Source organism: Sarcophilus harrisii, chromosome 2 (assembly GCF_902635505.1).
Source record: "Sarcophilus harrisii chromosome 2, mSarHar1.11, whole genome shotgun sequence".
Lineage (NCBI taxonomy): Eukaryota > Metazoa > Chordata > Mammalia > Dasyuromorphia > Dasyuridae > Sarcophilus > Sarcophilus harrisii.
The window spans coordinates 559,611,276-559,632,621 of NC_045427.1; the positions used below are offsets into that span (position 1 = coordinate 559,611,276).

The 21,346-nt window shown below is 43.6% G+C and overlaps 1 protein-coding gene across 4 annotated transcripts in view; it reads right to left on the minus strand.

Annotated features, from left to right (window-relative positions):
- The window catches only part of SH3PXD2A (SH3 and PX domains 2A), a 319,685-nt gene that overhangs the window by 26,839 nt on the left and 271,500 nt on the right, over positions 1-21,346 (minus strand). For 3 of the 4 annotated variants that reach the window (XM_031955789.1, XM_023496115.2, XM_031955792.1), the window contains 2 exons: positions 10,414-10,527; positions 4,496-4,579 (listed from right to left, as the gene is read on the minus strand). In XM_031955789.1, coding sequence (XP_031811649.1) covers positions 4,496-4,579; positions 10,414-10,527 — 198 coding nt within the window. The remainder of the gene's footprint in view (positions 1-4,495; positions 4,580-10,413; positions 10,528-21,346) is intronic. The other variant, XM_031955791.1, reaches the window with a different exon arrangement.

Sequence of the window (21,346 nt, forward strand, 5' to 3'; positions counted from 1 at the left end):
TCCTCCTCCACTCAGTATAGGTTCTGTCTTTGGAGAACCCTTCCTTCTGGAAAGTTTCTGATCCAACCTGGCTAGGGAGAAGGCCAAGGAAGCGTGAGAGAAATCCACATGGGCCAAATTCCAGCCTGGATCTTTCAGAACTTCAGCGTTCTATAGTTCTGGTCCTTTCCATTTGACTTCTCGCCTAGAGCATGCCATCTTTCCAAAAAGACCTTTTTTCCTTCTCTCTCCCAGTGGCTGAAGGAAGGGAGTGGATGGTGAGGGCAAATGTTAGACAGCTACAGTGCTGGAGGGGCAGGGCTGGGTCCCATGATCCAAAGTTCCGAGGTTAGGGATGGGCGAGGTCCCCCTCCACATGGTGCCTTTGTTTAGCCATGCTATTTTTAAAAGACTGTGGTCCTGAACAGGAAGCCATCATTAAAGTATCCCTCTGAAGAATTGCTTTCACAGCAAAAAAAAAAAAAAAATTTAAAATCACAACCACTCCTTGTGGGGGGAGGAAGGCAAGGGGGCCAGGTTGGCAGAGTAGCACTATCTTCTGTAGATACATGGCCTCCAAAATCAGCATGTGCCCTAATCCTCAAATAATAATGGCTCCCTTCTGTAGGAGAAGGTAAGGAGCTAGGTCAGCAATGAATTTTCTCTTGACCCTCCATCATACAAAGCTGGGGAATGAACTTTAAATTCTGGGATTTTAGCTGTAAGATGACATCAAATTGCTGTTTGCACTCCACACTAAGGCCTAGAAAAGTGGTTGAGTTCTTCGGTGAAGGAGTAGCACTCCTTAACCTTACTTGGGTTCTAGGTTGGCAAGAATCCACTCCCCCACATTAGGACCAGATGACCTTCCAGACATGATGATATGTATAAGTGACATTTACAGCTTTAATGTTTGCAAAATCCTCTCTACAGTCTCTCATTTGGCCCCTGCCTTCCCTTGTGAAGGGAAGGAGGGGTTCTATCTTCTCCCAGATGTTTTTCTGAGTTTGCAAAAGCTGTGGTTTCACCTCCTGGGCCTCCATATCTACCTAGGACCCCTGTGGTTCCACACTCACTGGCCCCAGTGGCAGGGATTGGGCTGGGGGGAGAGAAGCAGGGAGTCGAAGGGAGTATAAACCACAAAACTCTTTTGTAAGCTTGCCTCAGAAACCTGGACAAGCGGAGGACCCAATGACCCATGGAAATAATTGCACTGAATGGCCAAGGGTCACTCGAGCCTTTTCTCCTAAAAATAAGCCTTTGTTCGAAAGGTGACTCAAGCACCGAGGCTCTCCCGAGCCCCTTCCTGGAGGCTCTAAGAACATTGTCACACCTAGGCTCAGGCATGAGGTAACGGTCCCTGTGCTGCCGGCCACCCGGCTCACCAGGCACTGCGCTTGCCAAGGGTGGAGGGAGGGTGAAAGGGAGAGCATGGAATGGCCCCAGTTTAGGTTCGGGAGCCAAACGTGGCTGGAGAGTTGTGCATTTTCCAAACCACAGAAGGCTTCTCTTTCCAGACACTTTCCCCTCCGTCAGCAATCTCCCCCACTCCCTTCCCGGCCCCCACAACTTACTCAGCCTCTGCTGAAAAAAGAGGCCTCTTCATTCCAATGGCCCCTTAACAAAGGGCTGTGGAGGCCCCTCGAGGAAAATCCTGTTTCTCTCTTGCTCAGCTCCCCCCATCTGCCCCTATGGCTGTTCTCAACAAACCAGTCCCCCAACACTTAGCAGGATTTTCCATCCTGGTTAAATCAGTTTAATCTTTTGGGTCGGATGCTGGGAGAGGCTTTGCTGCGTCTGTGCTTGTATAGATACATCTCCATGTGGATGGCTGCAAACATCTCTATATGTGTGTGCTCCAGCTGAGTAGGGGCTTCGTGGAGCTGGAGAAGTGAGTGGACGTGTGCAGTTGTGCATTGTGGGGGGGTAAGGAGGAAGAGGAGGAGGAGGAAGAGGAAAAAGAAAAGGAGGAGGAAGAGGAGGAGGAAGAGGAGCTATGCAGTCCTGATCTTGCAGTCTCTATGGCCATACAGGGATGTGTCTGTGTCAAGAAATGTCACCGGAGTCTGGGGTTCAGGTGGGAGACTAGCCACGGCTTGTCGCAGCATATGTAGAGACTGGGGTGGGTGTGGATGTGTTTGTGTGTTATGTAAATGCAGTTGCAGAGCTGGGGGCGGGGGGGAGGCTGCTGTAATAATAATAATGGCAATCAGTAATAACTCTCCATAAACATTTGCATGTCCGTGTTCCTGAGTCTTTGCATGGCTGCATTGATCTAGATGGGTGTGTGTGTGTGTATGTTCGGAGGAGGGAAGTCCTCTTCCTCCAACAGGCTGGAGAGAAAAGCAGTTTCATTTCTTCCCTTGGAATCCCCGGTGAGAAAGAAAAACAAGCAGAAGAGGCCAAGGTGCTGGAATCTGACTGTGAGAAGCTGGTTTGTACCGAGTCCTGGAAGCAGGGATAACGAAGCTGCCTTGGACAAGTTTGCTTTTACAAGCTCAGAAAGAAGAGGGGTCAGCTGGGCTGGGCCAGACTGGTCTCCTGGTGTCCTGGGGGAAGGGCTGCTTCCTTCTGAGCTATTGGGGTTGTTTTTGGTCTATTCCCCAAATTCCTCTGCTTTGGGAAAGGGCCCTGGGTCATCCCTGGGCCCTCATTACTGGAATTCAGGCTCTGCTTCCCAGAGCACTCTTCATGAGACTTGGCTTCTTGGGGACACCGAATGGCCTGGCCACTGGATTTCAGTCCTTTATCCCCAGAGAAGTTTTCCACTGATGGCTTGGCTTTGTGGCGAATTTCACAGATCCTTGTTAGCAGATTCCAGTCCCTCCTCCTCCAAATTCATGCACAGGGCAAACTAAGTCCTAGTAAACTGGGCAGTATGAGGGAATCCTGCATTCAGGGGCAACCTAGATGGTCTACGTGCATGGTAACATGGTTATTTTGTCTGGGGTACCAATAATTTACAGAGAAAGGGCTGGTCCGTCAGTTGGACAGCCTAACTTCTTGGAGAGATCTTTGGCCCGTACCATTGAATCTGCCCTCCCCTCATCCCATCCTGGGATAGCCCAGCTTTATGACTCCAGGTTCAAGCTGCAGCAAGGAAATCAGTGAGCTGCTCATTTTCAGCTAATGAAACCAAGAAACATCTCCACTGTTGCCTAAATTCAGTGCCCATCCCATTCCCCTTTCCATGTCACTTATCCCTGAAGCTCTGTCACTGATCTAGTTCCTGAGAGTCCCAAGGGCCTAAGGGGGAAAGAACAAATGGCTGCTGGCTAGAGTATATGAAAATGAACTCTTATTGCTCACAGATGAGCCAGCTCCAAAAAGACCCAGAAAAGCTCCCCTCTCTCTTTTTGGGAAAGGGACCGTTGTTTGAAAGTTGGGTATGGTTTCCCACTACCCAAAAGGAATGGCTATGGTGACTCTCCATTGTAAATTTTCCCACTAAACCTTTACAAAAGGGCATAAGTGAACTTCATAGGCACTATGCCATTCTTCTGGGTGTGTTCCACAAGTTGGCAAAAGTGGAGACTCTGGCACAGAAAGGTTGAGTATCAGGGATTATACAACCTAGAGAAGAGATGAATGGAGATTCATCCCTTTGAATGATTATTCCACCAGACCCCAGCTTCTTACACCTAGGAGATAGGTGTAAGGAGATAGGATTGCTGTTGGTAGGGAGTGGAGTGTGGGAATAGTGCCTACAAAAGGTGTACATTCTGGCAACTTTGTCCCTTGTGGTCCTTGGACTCCATCTAAAATGGTTAGAGAGATTCTGAAAGCAATTTAGATCAAGCCCGTTTACAATAAACTTTAATGAGGATGTTCTAATAATCACAGATGAAGTTTTGCTATATTCAATATTGGGAGAAATAAGAATGTTCTGGATTGGACTGACATTTTTAGCTTGTTCTGTAATAGAATTTGTAGTTTCTGTGATAAAAATTTGTTCTTTCCAGATTTGACCTAGACATGTGTATCCCTCTTAATTTTCCTGGCATTTACTGGGGCACAGATTGGAGCCTATAACTGACAGTGGCTCAAAGTATCCAAGTGAGAAGATAGGATTTATCAGTGGAACTAACAGATGAGAATAGGACTCTGTTAGTAGGACTAGGAGATATAGCCAAAATGCCCCCAGAGGCCGAAACATTCAGCTACATCAAGGTGTTGGGCCCCTGGGTAGCCTCTGCTTCCCAAGGCAGAGCTCTCCACAATTGCTTCCTAAGAGTGGTTCAGGTTGAACTAGAATAAGCCTAGTCCTTAGTAACCATTTCTTTTCCAAGAAACGATTTGGGTCAGCCTCATATTTCATTCCCCAGCTCTCTCAAAGCCCCGTTCCCTAACCCCAGAGCAGAGAAGATAAAGGTAGGTGAGCATGTGTTAGGGAACACACCAGTTGGATGGGTTCCAAAGGAAGCAAAGAGTTGCCCTTGCTGATTATATCGCTCTCAGCCCAACAGTTAGTGAAGCAGTGACCAAACCCTCTGCAGCAACCCGTGCCCCAATTCACCTCGACTCTGCTGCCTGTTGACTATCCCGCCCAGTGTCCACCGCCGATCCAGACGCCGCAGGTGGGCCTTGCGTCTCTTAGACACTGATGGGGAGATGGTGATGGCGTGGCAGAGAAAACAAAAAGAGGGGAGGGGAAGGGAGGGTGGAGAAAATGAAAATGACAATGAGATGGGCAGGGAGGGAGAGGACACAGCTCAAGGGGAATGGTCAGATGGGACACACAGCCTAGGGAGCAAACTCAGACAGCCTTATGGAATGAAAACACCTGAAGACTTGGTGGGTATAATGAGAAAATCAAAACAAAATTGCAAAGCCTTGGGATGGACCAGGAAAGGGATTTTCCTCCCCAGAATTAAGTGAAATGTACTCATTGTCTACCCTTCCCTTCCCTGACCTGGATTTTGGAATCAGTGCCTGAACAAGATGGCCTCTGTTTGATTTTTGCAACTGGTTTTTTAACCATACCCTTCATCCTCCCTTGGCAGAAAATCCTGGAGGCCAATCCCTCTTTGCCAGAGCCCCGTTTCCTAGATTGCTATCAGTATTGCTGAGAGGTGAGATTTTTCTCATAAAGACTCACTGCTGAAAGGAAATTTGGAAGCCATCTAGTCCAATTATTCCCATGTTGTGGAAGAGAAAACTGAGACCCAGAGAGGTAAATGGATTTGTCCAGGCTCACACAGTTTCTAATCAGAGAAAACTATTGTCTCATGTCTCTCAGTCTTGTCAAAGATGTTTGAGAGACTATCTTGCGTACTTGAGGGTGTACAAAGTTTGAGACCAGACCTTCCTTCCTAAAATTACCTTTCATCTATTCTGTATTTTGTATGTACAAATATATTTATGTGATGTCTCCTTTCCTAGAATATAAATTCTCTGAGAATAGGAACCACGTATTTGTCTTCCTTTGCATCTCAAGCACTCAGTATAATGATTGTCATATATATGTATTTAATAAATGCTTGTTGATTGACTGAATTACACATTAGATAAACCACAGTCTTCTCATGGAAGTGACTAGATTTTCTCCTCCACAGTATGGCTAAAGATCAGAGCTAAAACAAGGGAGAGAGATGCCCAGTATAAAAAGCCTCTTTAGACCGAAGTAAATGGAAGGGTAGAAAGACTGGGAATTCATGAGATGTGTGATGATGGGGGGGGGGGGGGGGGGGAAGTGCCTTGAGATATACTGAGGCTCCAGTTCCCTCCCGGTCTAGGAGAAGACTTCACAGATGAGAGAATTAAAGAGCAAGCAAATGAGTAAGATTTTAGAGTTGGAAGGGACTTTGAGATCAGCTAGACTGACTTCTCTCTCTGTATTTCTTAATTCATTTTATCAAGTCTTTGCTTGAAGATCTTCAGTGATACAAAACTCACAGCCTCATATCGGCAGTCTTCCCCATTACTGAACACTAGCTGTAAAATAGTTATTCCTTACAATACTCATTATAAGACTGTTTCCCAGGAAGCCAACCTCACTGGTCAAAATTCTGCTTCAGGGATTCAGTCTCTTCTGCATGAGACAATTCTTCAGAAACATAAAGGCAATGAGTGATAAGACAACTCTGCCATCCCTCCTCCCCCTCAAACAACTCTCTTCTCTGGGTAGTTTACCTCAGTTCTTTCAAACGATGTTCACAGGACATGGTTTGGATTTTTTGCAATATCTTAGTTATGATTTTCTTGGGACAAACATTCCAGTTAATATGAGGTTATCCATAGACTAGTGAGAAATTTAGCCCTGAAGTCCTGCCCATCTCCCCTTCTGCTGCCCTCCACTCCCCAGTTTTGTCCCTCAAGTACTCTATTATGTAGAAGGACTTTCTGCTCAGGTGCTTCGGATTTCTAGACCCTTGGAAATAAGTCCAAACTCAAACAATGATATCACTCCCAGTAGGAATTAGAATTAGTAAGAACACCAGCCAGGAGTCAAGAGATTGGAGTTCCTCACTTACTACCAGGTGACAGTGGACAAGTTCCTCACACACAACATCCATCTTCCACCTCCATCCGTTTGCCTTGGCCTTCATGCCTGGAATGCCTGCCTGCCTGATTCTAACTCTCAGAATCCCTATCACCCTCCAAAATTCAGCTCAAGCCCTCCTTCTAAGAGGAGGTAAGTTCTAAGCTTTCCACTCTTTGCTGCCTGCTACTGCATTTCTCTCTCAAAATTACCTTTCAGTTACTTTGTACACATTTTGTATCTCTCTCTCCCTTAATGTTGTTTTTCCTGTGAGGAGTAACTCCTCCAATGAAGAAGTTGTTTCTATTGCCTCTGCACCTACCACAATGCTAGTCACTTAATAAATGGCTTGCTTAATAACAGATTAGTATTTCTAAGGTTCAGTTTCTTCCACTCAAAAATGAAGATAAAATTTATAGTTCCACCTTCACTATCTTGTTATGAAGATCATATTTTTTGTAAATATTTAAACTAAATGTGAGAGATTATTATTAATATTCCCAGGCACTGCTACAGAAATGCGTATGATCAATGGAAAACTTGGGCTTTGAGTGATAAACAAACAAACAAAAACATTTGGCTTCCTGGAAAACATCTGCCTGAGAAGGGAATATCCATCCTGAGCAAGCTCAGACAGAAACCGCCTTTCACTAGTGGAAGAAACACTGGACTTAGGAATCAGATGGCCTGAAATCTAGGCTTGACTGCCTCAAACAAGTCATGTGGTTTCGGATATCTCTTTTCTTCTCTGGGACTCAGTTTTTTTATCTATAAAATGGAGGAGTTGTTCAGATGGGCGTGGGGTGGAGGAAAAGACAGTTCTTAACCTGGAATCTGTGACTTCTTTAAGTTTAACCCGCAGATGCAGAGAAAGGCAAATGTTCATGGGCACAACTAAGAAGTTCCTTTTTCTCATTCAATGCAATGTGACTCTGGCCATTTTAGTCTTCTTCCCCCACCACATCTCTGTCTCTCTGTCTCTCTCACACACACTCACTCACACACACACACACACACACACACTCTCTCTCTCTCTCTCTCTCTCACACACACACACACACACACTCAATCACTCTCTATTAATCTCTCTGTCTCCCTCTCACCCTCTCTTGCTGTCTGTCTGTCTATCTGTCTGTCTGTCTCTCTCTCTCTCTCTCTCACACACACACACACACACACACACACTCAATCACTCTCTATTGATCTCTCTGTCTCCCTCTCACCCTCTCTTGCTGTCTCTCTCCCTCCCTCCCTTCTTCTCTTTTTCCTTCCTTTCCCCTTTCCCTTCTTCTTCTTCTTCTTCTCCCTCCTTCCCTCCCTCTCCCTCTCCTTGCCAACCCCCGCCCCCAACACTGGATCTACCCGCTAGTCTCCTCCCACTATACCACACTCACAATTCCATCAGACTCATCTTCCTTAATCACTGCTTTCATTATGTTGCTTTCTTCTCAAGAAATCTATATTTATTTATTCCTTTCCCCCCATCAACCCTTACTTTTCTCCTTGGTATAAAAGGATGCCTATTTAACTTTCTCTTCCCAACTCATTTCTAAAATGAAGAGGACAGCTGCCTTTTCATTCTCTGCCCATGCCATACAAGTGGCTTCATTTACCCCCACTCCACAGTCCTTCAAGGCCCCACTGATGTCCCATTTTCTTTCGGAATCCTTTCCTGATGAGTCCTGGACACAGATATTTTCCTTCCCCCAGACCTCTTATAATCCTTAGGGGATTTACTGCTCACCCGGAACTAAGCAGACATTGTCCTACTATTGTTTTCTAGTTTTCTAGTCATATCTTCCCAATTAGACTGTTTGCTCTAAGAATAGGGGGGTGAGTCTTTTCCTTCTCTTGTCCCCACAGAGATGGGCAACTGGCAGATTTGTATGACTGATAGGATAGGTCAGGCTTTTGTTATGTGGGGTACTGGCAGCCAGGGATATTTTTCCAACTTGCAGAATAATGAGCCGGGCTCTCCTGTATTCTCATTGAAATGGTTAGAGAAAGGTTTTAAACTAGCATCAGGAACAAGAGACAGTGGTGCAGACACAGACAGCTTAGCAACCCATAACCACCAGCATCAGGAGCAGGAAGATGTGGGCAGGGCAGAACCAAGAGAGAGCCCTAGGGAAAAGATGCCATATGAGCCTGAGCATGCATGACCTTCCTGAGCCTGCCCCATTCCTGGAAGCTGAATCTCCAGGAGCCAGAGTTTGGGGAAGTTAGGTCAGGAGAAAGAAACAAAGAGTTTTACGTTGGGAGGAAGGGCGGGAGAATGAAGGGCTGTAGGGGCCCACCCTATAACCGACATTTAGAGAAGGATGAATAAGAAATCTAAAAAAAACCCCAAAAGTTGGAGTTGAGGTTTATAGTCCCACTTTCATTGGTCCAGGAGCTGGGCCACTCCCTAGCTCTGTAACTTCTCTACTAGAAGAAACCATTGGTACAGAATAGTCCTAGGCAGGGGGCCCTTGATGGCAGCTCTCCACTTCCATCTCAGACTCTGTCATCTGGACTATATCGTTTGTCCGAAAAAGTTTTTCCCATTGTCAAGACATGGGCCATTTGGAAGTCATTAGGAGCAGGGGCCCAGCTGGGAGCTGGGGGGAATGACCCCACTGGTTCAGGCTCTTTCAGTTAAAAGACTCACTGGGTCCCATCAGGAGTTCTCTGTGGAAGTCCCAAGCTGGACGGACAATTGCTTGGGTAGGACCTAATTATATGGAAGAATCTCTTTGAAACTGAAGAGAAAAGATCCAGACAGAGCCTAGATCTCAACTAGCCAAAGCTAAACCAAGAAGCTATAATTTGCCTAAACATGAAGTTCCCTGACTAGAAAAAGCCTCATCTAGGCTGGTTGGCCCTTTTTGTATCTGGCCCCTCCATGGTGGCTCATGCCAGATGCTTCTGAGCAAAGCAAAACGAATTTGCAACAAAAAGCACATGTGTGCTTGCACACACAAGACCCACACATCCATCCACTCACACACGAACACGCTCTCTTGCCCACATACCCAGCAGCTGCCCATGTGGCAGGCAGGCAGCACTAGGGTAAAAAGAACATTTGCTTGGACTTCTTCCTCAGGATCTGCTGATTCCAGCATTAGGGGAAACAAGGAAGCCACGCAAAGGAGGAGTGTCTGACTCTGGTTTACAGCCACTGTGGAGTAATGTGAATTTCACAGGAATTCAGAGGGGAGGGTGTAAGGTTCACCAGCTGGGAAGTTTAGAGAGGATATGGTTTCCATCAAAGAGGAAGAAGATTGGAAGAAAAAAATACTGACAATAGGCCAGAACAGGTAACAAAGAATAGAGGGAGAAGATGCTGAAAGGGATGGATCAAGGTCTGTGGGGAAGGTGAGATCATGGGAAGACCCCATCAGGGTCATCTTTCTTGTCTGTCCATGTGGTGGTGACCACAGGATCTCGGAGGATCTCTGCTCCATCTTTTAAAACCTCTCAGAGAGCTTGGGAACATGTATGAAGGAGATGGTTCTGGGAGCATGTGGAGGTTGGTCAGGAAAGACAGGAACTGCTAACATTTTGGAAGAAAAGCAGAGGAAGAAGAGTAGGAAACATGAAATGAGGATGTGGATCTACCAGTCCTACTTGCCTTGAAGTCTCAGGGATTCAAGGGCCAAAGGAAGGAGTGGGAAGGGATGTCCATGGGAGGTTTTTGGCATGCCCTTGTTCTTTGTTCAGGGACCTGGATAACTGCAATAGTGGATTAGAGGTGGGGAAGGCACATAGAAATAGCTCATTTTCTTTCAATGGGGCCTTGGCTTCATTCAGTAAAGAATTAATCTGAAATCTGATTGCTTTCTATATTGAGGAATGGGATTGGCTAGAGATACCAAGCTCAGTTTCTTCTAATAAGGATGTCACCAGTTCTTGGGGACCCCAATCCTCAGAGAGAGACCCACTCCTCATCCTTTTTCCCAGCTTTGCCTTACCTTCCCCAGCTTTGGAGGTATTGATCTCTGAGTCATCCCGAGTGCCATTCTGGGATTCCAAGTATGTGGCTGGGACCCAACCTTGTTCTTCAGATGTGCTCACAAACCACCAACCTGCAGGAGTGACACAAGAGAAACCAAAATCATGAGGATGATAGCTGGGGAGGAGAGAGCAAGAGAGCAGTGAATGGTGGCCAAGAAAGCAGGACTTCAGACAATGAGTTAGAGTTAGAAAGAGCTACCTTTGGGCAGGCTGGCAAGTTTCTCTGGGTCCTCAGCAACTCTTTAAGACCACCAAGTTGAAAAACTAAAACCTATTTGCATCAGTAGAGAGAGTTTCCATACTTCATTTTTCTAATTATGAAATCACACATCCTAGCCAAAATAGAAACAAAAATACAGACCCTCTCCCAAATAGCTTCAGGCTTGTTTTTGAGGTATTTAGGGATAATAATGACAATTTGCATTTATATAGTGCTTTATAATTTACAAAAACATCATCCTTACAACAACCCTGTTGGGTCCAAATTATCATGGGTTCTCAATTAAGAAAGCCTGAATTATAAAGATTTTTACTGTATGATAGTTAGCCAAGTGTATTGAGGGAGCCACTATTTGGATCATCTAGGAAGATTTTCTGGAGGAGAAGGACATGAGCTGAAATAAAGAGGTGGGGAATGTTAGATCCCCTTGAACAAACAGGCTAGCCTGGGAGAAGGGCTTGGAAATCATCTAGGATCACAGATTTAGAGTTGGAGGAACTTCGGTTTTTTTTTTTTTTTTATTCGACTGTGGAGAAAACTGAGGCCCAAATAGGTTCAGTGATTTGCTTAAAATCACTCAGTTATAAAGCCAGAATATATAACATATAATAGCATATAGTCGAGTGCTTAAGTGCTGGAAAAGCTCAAAGTACAGAGAGATTTGTGTGTGCTTGGGGGGTCAAGGAAAAAAGGTGGTCTGGAGGAGGTGGGTGAGTTTTGATTACAGCAGGGTGGGAGAAAGAGAACATCACAGTGGCTTGCATCAAAATGGGCCTAACATTGAGAGTATGATAGGCAGGGGGAATTTGGTAGAAGAGCTGGGAGTGGGAGATTAACCCTAGAACTATCCATGGAGACTTCCTTTTTTCTACTCTGGATTGACACTAGTTCCTGATGAACCATCCCTATTTGGGCAAATGTTCTCTGAACCAGCAGAAATCTGGAACTAGCCCTTTCAGTCACTCACCACCAAGGAGTTTAAATTTAGTAAGAAAGAAGTACCCCTCCCCTCCAGAGCAGAAGGCAGATTTTCCTGCTGTGACGTCCATTGATGGCAGCAGCCACAACAGGCCGGCCCTTAGCCAAGTTGCTGAGAATAGCTCCTCATTCATGGCTCATATTTTTAAGAAGTAACATGGAGAACACATGAGAAGAGAGATAGTTGCAAAGAATGGGCAGAAGCAGACCTGGGAAGAACTGGAAATCAGGTGCTTTTGGAGCCATGATTGGGAACAGGAAAGATCTACCTGGCTAGTGCATTGTGACTGCTCATGGAGAGATAAGGGGAGTGTAAACCTTTAGGGATGCTTATGTTTGAAGAATTAATAGGCCATCTGTGGTTTATTTATTTCTCCTTCAATAGGACATTTGGAGCTTGAACCTCTTCTTTGCTCCAAGGATGGGCCTCCCACACATTACCAAAATATCTGTGTCTACTGAGAGGCAGCATGATGTAAGATGTAAGAGTCAGGAAATACCTGGTCACCACCAAAGATCTGATGTATTCACAGGCAAATCCCCTTCCCATCTGGAAGGCTGGCTGCATAATTGGGTTATACACTACTGATACCACCCACCTTCCAAGGTTGTTGTGAGGAATGCGCTTTGTAAGCTTGAAAGAACATTACAAGTGGAAGATGGCTCTTTAAAAAACAGAAATCAAGCCATGTGGCTTTCCACAGAGTCTGGGCTGTGTTAGTATGAATACTTCTTTCACCACTTAGTTACTGCTCCAACAAGGTCTTTGTGGGTTAAGCCAGAGTTCCCACCAGGAATACATGTTAAATAAAATGTATCTCTTATCTTTTGGGATCCCACTTGCAGCTGCAGACCCTTGTGTTAGGACTAGTTCTCAACAGAAAGGTTTTCTTAAGATGGCATCTTGGGACTCAGTTTCCCCATCCAAGGAATGGATTGGGGGAGTTGGTGACTTGCTAATTTGTTATTCTCCTTAAAGGATGCTTCCCAACTTCTCTGGGCTTTGTCTTGTCCAGAACCTTTGCCCCAATTCCACCCCATGTGATGGTTGTGAAAATAATGAAGATCACAGAACCAAAAGAAGTCAACATTGAAAATGACCTTAATTTGGGGGAGGGGGTGTTATGGACCCCTTTGGCAAACTGATGGAGCCTTTGGACCATTCTTAAAATAATCTTTTTAAATACACAAAACAAAACATGTAATATTACAAGGGAAACCAAAAGTTAGTGAAAATAATGATGTATTTTTTCTCATCTAAGTTGTTAATAACCCCCCCTTTAATTTGTCTGCAGATCTCTTTGAAGGGTCTGACCTACTGCAGTCCTGTCATCTTCAGTGAGGTAAATTGAGAAGGGAAGTGACAAGGGAGATAGTTCGCTCAGGTCACTCAGCTGATAAGCAGCAGAATCATGGTGAAGACCCAGAGTTTCTAACTCCCCACACAAGGTTCTTTCCACAATCCCACATACAGAATTTGGCTTTGGGGTTGTCCTACAAGATAGAACACAATGAAATTCTAATCTAGTGGAGTTACTGGGCAGAGGTCAATCTTTTCTTAGGAATAGCTCACCTTCCTTTTCTCCCCTGTTGTTCTGAGACAGATGCTTATATAGGGCTTATATGAAGTTTCCCTATAAATGAAATAAACCAGCTTATTTGGTTTATTTCATTTATAGGGAAGCTCCACAGACATTTGATTTAATTCTGCAAAGGACTCATAATTTGATGGAAACAAATACTAGATTATGAGTCAGGAGCCTTGGGTTCTAATTCCAGTTCTGTCACTGATTGTGTGACCTTGGAAAAGCTAGGTCCCCCTCTCTGGAATTGTTTCCCCATCTGTATGATGATCTCTTCAGTTCCTTCCAGTTTTGACATTCTGTCATTGTATGGGCTTCAATTATGAATTTTCCAGACCAACTTTAACCGATTGTTGAGTCCCAAAAGCTACCCTCCCCTGGCTGGCTACCTGCCCTGTCATTGCTCTGTGGGCTCCACCAGTCAGGGTCGGAGCTGGAGAAAGGGAGCTGCCTCTGCAGCAACGTCAGGCAGGACCCTTTCTTTGTCTACTGACAAGCCCACAAGAAGGGAATTCGGGGGGCCATGTCCCTGCTTCCTCCCTTCCTTGCTCCAGCTTTATCTGACACAATGAGGTGTTGGGAAAACCACCCATCCAAGCAAGAGCATGAAAGAGAAACACGCCAGCAGTTGAAGTTGCCCTGGACTAGCACTAGGCTCAGTCTATACCTCCCCCACCAGTCCGGACTCCCGCCCACACAGACACAGACATGGACTCTCTCCCAATTCATTCCTGAAACCCTCCTCCACCAACATCTGCAGGGAATTATGCAGAGCTATCTGCCAAGACTGGCTGAGGCTCCCAGTGCCTTCAAACCAGCTGTAGCAGTTCCAGGGACTCCCATTTTTCACTCACCTCCCAAAGCCTCAGATTAACCATTTGAGCTAGGCTTATTATGTCCCATGGTGCCATCTTGGACCTCTCCTAGGATCAGAATGCTAGGTTAAGTTTGGCTGGGCAGAGAAGGGATGCAGCAAGAAAAGAACAATCCCTTCAGGTTTTTAATTCTTTTGCCCCATAGGCCAGAGATCTGGGGGGACCTGATCTGAGGAGAATTGTTTCTAGCCCCTCAAAAGAATATACTTACCCTCAATGAGAGCACTAAATTTGCTCTTCCTTCAGAAAAAGGAATATCTAGAACATGCCTAGGGCCCTGTTGTGTCTCAAATAGGTCCCCAAGGACTGATGGCTCCATGTCACTGGCTAAGGCTGTTGTTTCTCAGGCCAGCCCCTTTGCTGAGGTAGCCGGTAGGCAAAAGGAAATCATTAGGAGACCCAAGGCTTTGGAAATCACCAGACAAGATTGGAAAACATTAAAAAAGATACAGACAGTTCCTATTTGGGGACAGAGGGTAGAGCCCTTCAGAAGCCCCTAAGAATGAGGCCAGAGCTTTTCTTTGCCCTAAATGGTTTAGGTTGGTAAAGAGGTAAAGTAATAGGAGCTCTGGATTCTGATTCTCTAACCTGGCAAAATCACTTTGACTTTTCTGTACCTCAATTTTCTCATCTGTAAAATGTAAATAATTATTCTGGCCTTGTCTCACTTCCAACTCCAAGGGGTGGAGTGAGAAGCAAATGAGAAAGCCTGTTGAAAATTGCTAAATGTTAACACAAGTGTGAGGTATCAGCATTATTTGGCAACTACTAAAGCAGACACACAGACACACATTCATACAAGCAAGATTCCCATATTGGCGGGTTTTTTCTCAGCCAGCTCCAACAGTCAACTCTTCTTTCCACCCCCACACAGTTGCTGCTGCATCCTGAAGTCTTGCTGTCTGACCTTAGGCTCTCCCCCAGCCCTGCCTGAACTGTCAGAGCAGGAACCCTGTACATGAGCAGGGTAACTCTTAGGCCTACAATACTGGCAGGAGAACCCCAAACTGTATGTATGACATGGCAGAGAGACTCTGGGTTCTCAATCTTTATTATTTTATGGCCGCTTTGTCAGTCTGATGAAATCTATCAATCCCTTTTCAAAATAATCATTTTAAGCGGTTGAAGGAAATGCCAAATTTTAATTAGAGGAGATGAAAATAAAGATGGGATTTTTTTTTCTATCTAACTTCATAAACCTCCTGAAATCTAGAACCCTGATTTAAGAACCTCATCCTTATATTGTTATCATCACGTGAGTGTTTCCTGCTCACTCCTGCCACCATCTCTCTTTGTCTATACTCATCCCAATCTAGAATGTCCTCCCTCTCTACTCGCCTCAGTCTGGGTAAATGCTGAAGGGTGGTCAGGATCTAGTTCAAGAGCATTCTCCTGTGTGAAGCCTTTCTTGATCACAGCCTATAAGGATCTATTTTCCTGCATCATGTTTACAACCTTTAGTGGCTCTGCTTCTATTCAGGCACTTATCATGCCCTACCAAAATTATTATAGGGGCAAGGTTGAGGATGCCCATCTTTCTAACTAAACAATGGAATTACTTTAGGACAAAGATATTTTTATCTTTCTAGTATAGTATTAGAGGACTGTAATGAAGATTTGCTGACTGATTGAATTACAAACTCTCAGAATTGAGAGACCTGAATTATTCAATGAATGGTCTCCTATTGTAAAGTGGAAAAGGGATGAAGATCTGAATTCAAATTTGACCTTAGATAATCCCTAGTTATGAAACTGTGGACAAATCACTTAGTCTCTTTCAGTTTCCTCATCGGTGAAGATAATACTAATACTAATACCTATACCTCTCAGGGTAGTTCTGATAAGACTTTTAAAGTGCTTTACAAGTCTTAAAATGCTATATAAATCATATAGGAATATGTAAAATATATAAATTATTATTATTATTCCACAAAGCCATGAATGACTAAATAGGCTCCAGAAGTAGTTCTGGAGCACACAAGACTATAAGTAATTGAAGGTGATGGAGAAGGGAAATCCCTAACCGGATCCTAAATGGTATTCCCAAGTTCTCCAGAAGCTAGCAGCTCTGCTTCTATACTTGGAGACCACAATTTAGACATCCTCAGATACAGACGGAGTCCACCCAAATCCATGTGCAAAAGAAAGAATACAAATTAAATAGGAAGAACTTCTGGGTAAGGGCTCTGAGTTAGAGAGTGGAATTGGGGAAGACAATTAGCATGTTTGTATCCAGAAGTTCTCTTTCATAATTCTACGATGGTCTGGATCCAGTTCAGTCTGGAAGCAGAGATGAGGGTAATTTGCACTCTATGACTGTCATGTACTTTTTCCACTTGGATCCCACCTTTTCTTCTCAGACCCTGTCCCTCCCCCGCTTATCTAACATGGTCAGTCATCTTGCTAATCGGACAATACTGACCTCACTGATTCAACAAGAATCCCTCTGACTTAGCTCATATTCCCTCCTCAGGACACCTGTACCCTTCTTGGTCTAAAACATTGCTGACTTTACTCTGTCCCCTGTTTCTACAGAAGTGAGGGAACCAAGACCAAGGATGGTTTTGAGTTTATCCCCTTAAAAGAATACAGAGAGCCACACTGAGAACTCCCAAAGAGTTATGTCCCATCTTCTCCTGCCTCACCAAATGCCTTGCATGGAACCAGGCACACCCAAGGTGTTTAATAATGATGTGATGAGTGATTGGTTGAAATACAGAAATCCTTTCAGGCAGGAAAGAGACCAAACATGTCTGTGTTTAGACGGGAACTTCTAGCAGACTGGACACTTCAAATCCCAGTTCCTTGGATGCCAGCATTTTCTGTATTAATATTCATTCACTTATTAAAAAGCTTGGGGGATAGAGAAAAGTGCATTGAGCTAAAAAGTCAGGCCCCTAGAGTCTGGGGCCAGGTTTGCCATGGTAGTAGCCATTGTGATCTTGGATTCCCACTTCACCTGAGTCTTGTAGTATGTCAGAGCCGAAGGGAACCTTAGAGAGAACATCCAGAGCAACCTCCTGCCCACTACATGGATTCCCACTATCATCTCCCTCACTCGTGATCACCTAGCATCCTCCTGGAGGCCTTAATTACATTGATGTAATTTTAAAAAGTTTACAAAGAAAGCATGGTACACAACAAGCTTCACAGTGATCCTAGGAGTCAAGTACAACAGGGACTATCACCCTCATTTTGTAGATGAATAAACTGAGCCTCAGGTCAGATGATCTGCCACAAATTAGCTAGTTACATAGGAAGGGTTTAAGCAGAGTCTTGTCTGATGCCAGGTCCTATCTACCATGCAGTTGTGGTTGTTGTTCAGTTGTTTTTCAATCATGGTTGTTGTTCAGTTGTTTTTCAATCATGTCTGACTCTTGATGACCCCATTTGGGTTTTTTTTTTTGGGCAAAGATACTGGAGCAGTTTGCCATTTCCTTCTCCAGCTCATTTTACAGATGAGGAGACAGGCAAATAGGGTTAAGTGACTTACCCAGGACCAGACAGATAGTAAATTTTTTGGTCAAATTTGAACTCAGGAAAAGGAATCTTCTTGATTCCCCGCCTGGTACTTTATCTACTGAACCACGTGGCTGCTCCAACTGCCTCTCAATCTTAAGAGACAGGGAGTTTAATACCTCACAAGATAGTCTATTCCATGTTGGATCTCTTTGACCACATGGACCCCATTTCTTCCACTTCTGCCTTTTAAAGCCACTCAAAACAAATGTAGTAATAACCTTTTAACTATAGGAAGACTGTTCATGTACCCTTCTTCTCCAAGCTACACATCCCAAGTTCATTCAAGTGATTCTCCTTTTATATGGCTTTGGATCCCCCTCACAATTTTGGTTGATCTCTACTGAATGCATTCTAACTTGTCCTCATCCCTTCTAAGGTCCAGTTCTCAGAACCACACACAGTACTGGTCCAGATGTTGTCTAACCAGTGCAGAGCACAGATAAATATGTGTCCCTACCACACAGATTAAGAAACCAATAACATGTCCTAATAGAGTAACTTCATTTGCTTTTATGATAAAAATGACTAAACTGGCAAAAAGGAAATGTTCATAGTATAACTGGAATTCCACGTGGCATTTGACAAAATTTCTTATATTGTATTTGTAGAAACAGTAGATGAGTAGATACAGATCTCATTTGTAGATGAGATGTGTAAATGTGGGTACCACTTCTGGGCACTAGGTTTCCATTAATACATACCAATATGCCATCTCAGGCTCCTTTGAGCTCCATTTCTATCATCGCTTTTTAATTTTGTTAGCAGTTACTCCCAAGTCTTTTTCCCTCCTCCACATGAAGTACTGTATGGTTCTTCCTTCCACTCTGCATTTATTAAATCAAGTGTTGGACTTCATACATTGATCCCTATTGAATTTCTTCTGATTGGATTTTACCCTCCTTTTTTCCCCAATCTGTCAAGATCTAAAATCTCATTCCAATTCTGGTAAATAAGAGATTAACTAACCGTTCTGTTTGGTATCATTTGCAAATTCAAAATGCAATGTTTCCATCCAAGTCATTGATGACTTGGGAAGAATCAATGACAGATCTCTTTGGCTCACATCTAGAACTTCCTTTCTGGTTGTATTATCCATTAATCAGTGCTCTTTGGGTGTGAGTGTTTGACAAACTAACAATTGATCAGTCAACAAGTATTTATTAAGTGCAAACTATGTGCTAAATGCATGGATATAGAAAAGAACAAAAGAAAATTCCTGTTCTCAAGGAACTCAGTCGAACCAGAGAGACAACTAAGTACAAATAAACTGTATAGAGGAGAAATAGAAAATAATCACAGAGTAAGGCACTAGCATTAAAAGGGATTGGGAAAGGTTATTTGTAGTGGATGAGATTTTAATTGAAATTTTAAGGAAGCCAGGGAAGCAAGCCACTTAATTATATTCCCATCCCACCCACATTATCCATCTCATCTACAAGCCCAGCATAGGAGATTTAGTCAAATGCTGCATGGAATACCAGCTGTACTATGAACATTTCCTCAATCTACTAGTTTAGTAATTTTTATCATAAAAGGAAATAACATTAGTCTGGCTGGACTTGTTAGTCATACACTTAAGGCAAGTCCTAGGAATCAATCACCTTCCCTTTCTAAGTGCTCACACACCATCTTGTTTTCTTTATCTGTGTAATGGGGATAATAATCGTTAAGGATTAAATAAAACAATATTAGTGAAAGAACTTATAGAGGATGTTTATTTGTAGATGTTTTATTATTTTTTTCTTCCCTAGGCTCTGTCTATCCAACAAGTTATCTGCTCTTTAGTGACACATTCTCCTCCTACTTGGTACCTACTTTTTCCTACTTTCTCCCATCTACTCTATCTTTTCTCTGGAGCCTCCTACATCTGGAAACTTCTCTACTTGGAGCATATAAATGTCCAGTTTCTTAACTGACAGTCAACTCCTTCTCTGTGAGCTCTAGGTAGGAAATGAATCAGGTCCACCTTGGAAAGGTGCTCTCTCCCATCTCCCAATCCCTTAAAAAACAACAACAACAACAACAACAACTGAATAGCTCTGATATAGGAGCTTCCCTGCCCCCAGAACTGCCTGAACTTCCTTGGAATATGGAGCCAGAAATGCTAGAGCATCCTGCCCAAGGCTCCTTGGTGAATCTTGGTTGTATCTCTCTATCTCCTTCCTTTTCCTGTTGTGGAGATGTTAGTCTTGGCTCCTGTGTAGGAGAATTGGGGACTGCTCTCATAAACTCTGTTCTTATTAGTCTTCCTCCCACTGTCATGAATATATCCAGCTAATCCACGAGGTCATCCCTTTTAGGCTTTTTCTTTCTCTTGCTTTCTAAGGACCTATTTCTTTCCGCATTGATTAGCTTATAAAATTTGTTGTGGAAGGAACTGTTTTTCTTGTTTGTTCTTCATTGTTGAAGAGGACTTTGATATTGGGGAGATGATGCCATGACATCATGACTGAAATAAGGGAGGTCTATGCAACATCACTAGCCTCCGGCCCCATCTGGGTCTAATGGCAAGATATAGATCAGGAAATGACCTTGGATGTAGTGGGAGACCTGGGCCTTATTAAGCTAAGCTATTTAACAGATCTCAAGTTTGATTAAAGCAATCATTGAGGCAAAGAAAGGAGGCTAAGAATGGCCTATTTTACCTAGGTTAAAAAAAAAAAGAATTATCAATCTGGGAGTAGAAATTAAACTGAAAAATCCCCCAGGGCAATCACTGTATTATCCTTGCAGAATTTAAAGCAGGCAACTACACTCATTGGACAAAAACACCGCTGAAGTCCAATCTATCAGCAACATTTTCTTGTGTCATGTATAGTTAAGTAGGCTTTTAGGACAGGAATTCTTTAAAATACAGGACCCCCCTAGATAGGAAAGGTGGTTACTATCTTGAATGACAGGTCTGAATCTGAAGAGATCTTGACAACTAGAACACTGGGCTGAATTAAATAAAATCCAATTGGGATAAATGTTAAATTAGGCCCTGGGTTCAATTAGCTTTACAAATATGAGGGGAAGGGAGGAGGCTGAAAAAGAAGTGGAAATATTAGTGGATCACAAGTGGATTCAATTTGCTGCAAGGGATTTTGAGGTGGCAATGAAAAAAAATTAATTGGATCATGGGTTTCACTGAGATACATGACATCCTGAAATAAGGAGGTGAAAATGCAATAGTATTCTATTAGACCACAAATAAAGCATTGTGTTAAATTCCTAAAACTGGTTCAAGAAGGGCCGGAAAATATCTCAAAAGAGGGCAATCAGGATGAGTGAAAGTTCATGTTATATAAGGGTCATTTGAAAAAACTAGGAGTATTTAGATTGCAGAAAAAATGACTCAAGATAACAAATAGATGCACTGAAATATATAATCATGTGGAAGAAGGAACAGGCTAATTCTATTGGTTCCAGAGGATGAAATTAAAAGCAATGGGTAGAAAAGAAAGAGACAGATTTAGGTCTGACCTCAGGAAAATTTACGAAACAATCTGAAATGTCCAAGGGTATTATTGCAGGTGGGGTCTTCAAGCCCTGGCTGCATGCCCATTGGTTAGGCGTGTTATGGAGGGGATTCCTTTTCATGTGTGAGTTGGCTTTCCAATTTGAAAATCCTGTGATTTTGTGCCTATGTCTCTTCTGGATATACCAGGAGGTGAAGGAGACCAGCTGCCCATGACAGAGCTCTCCATTCATCCCACGTATCCTCCAGAGA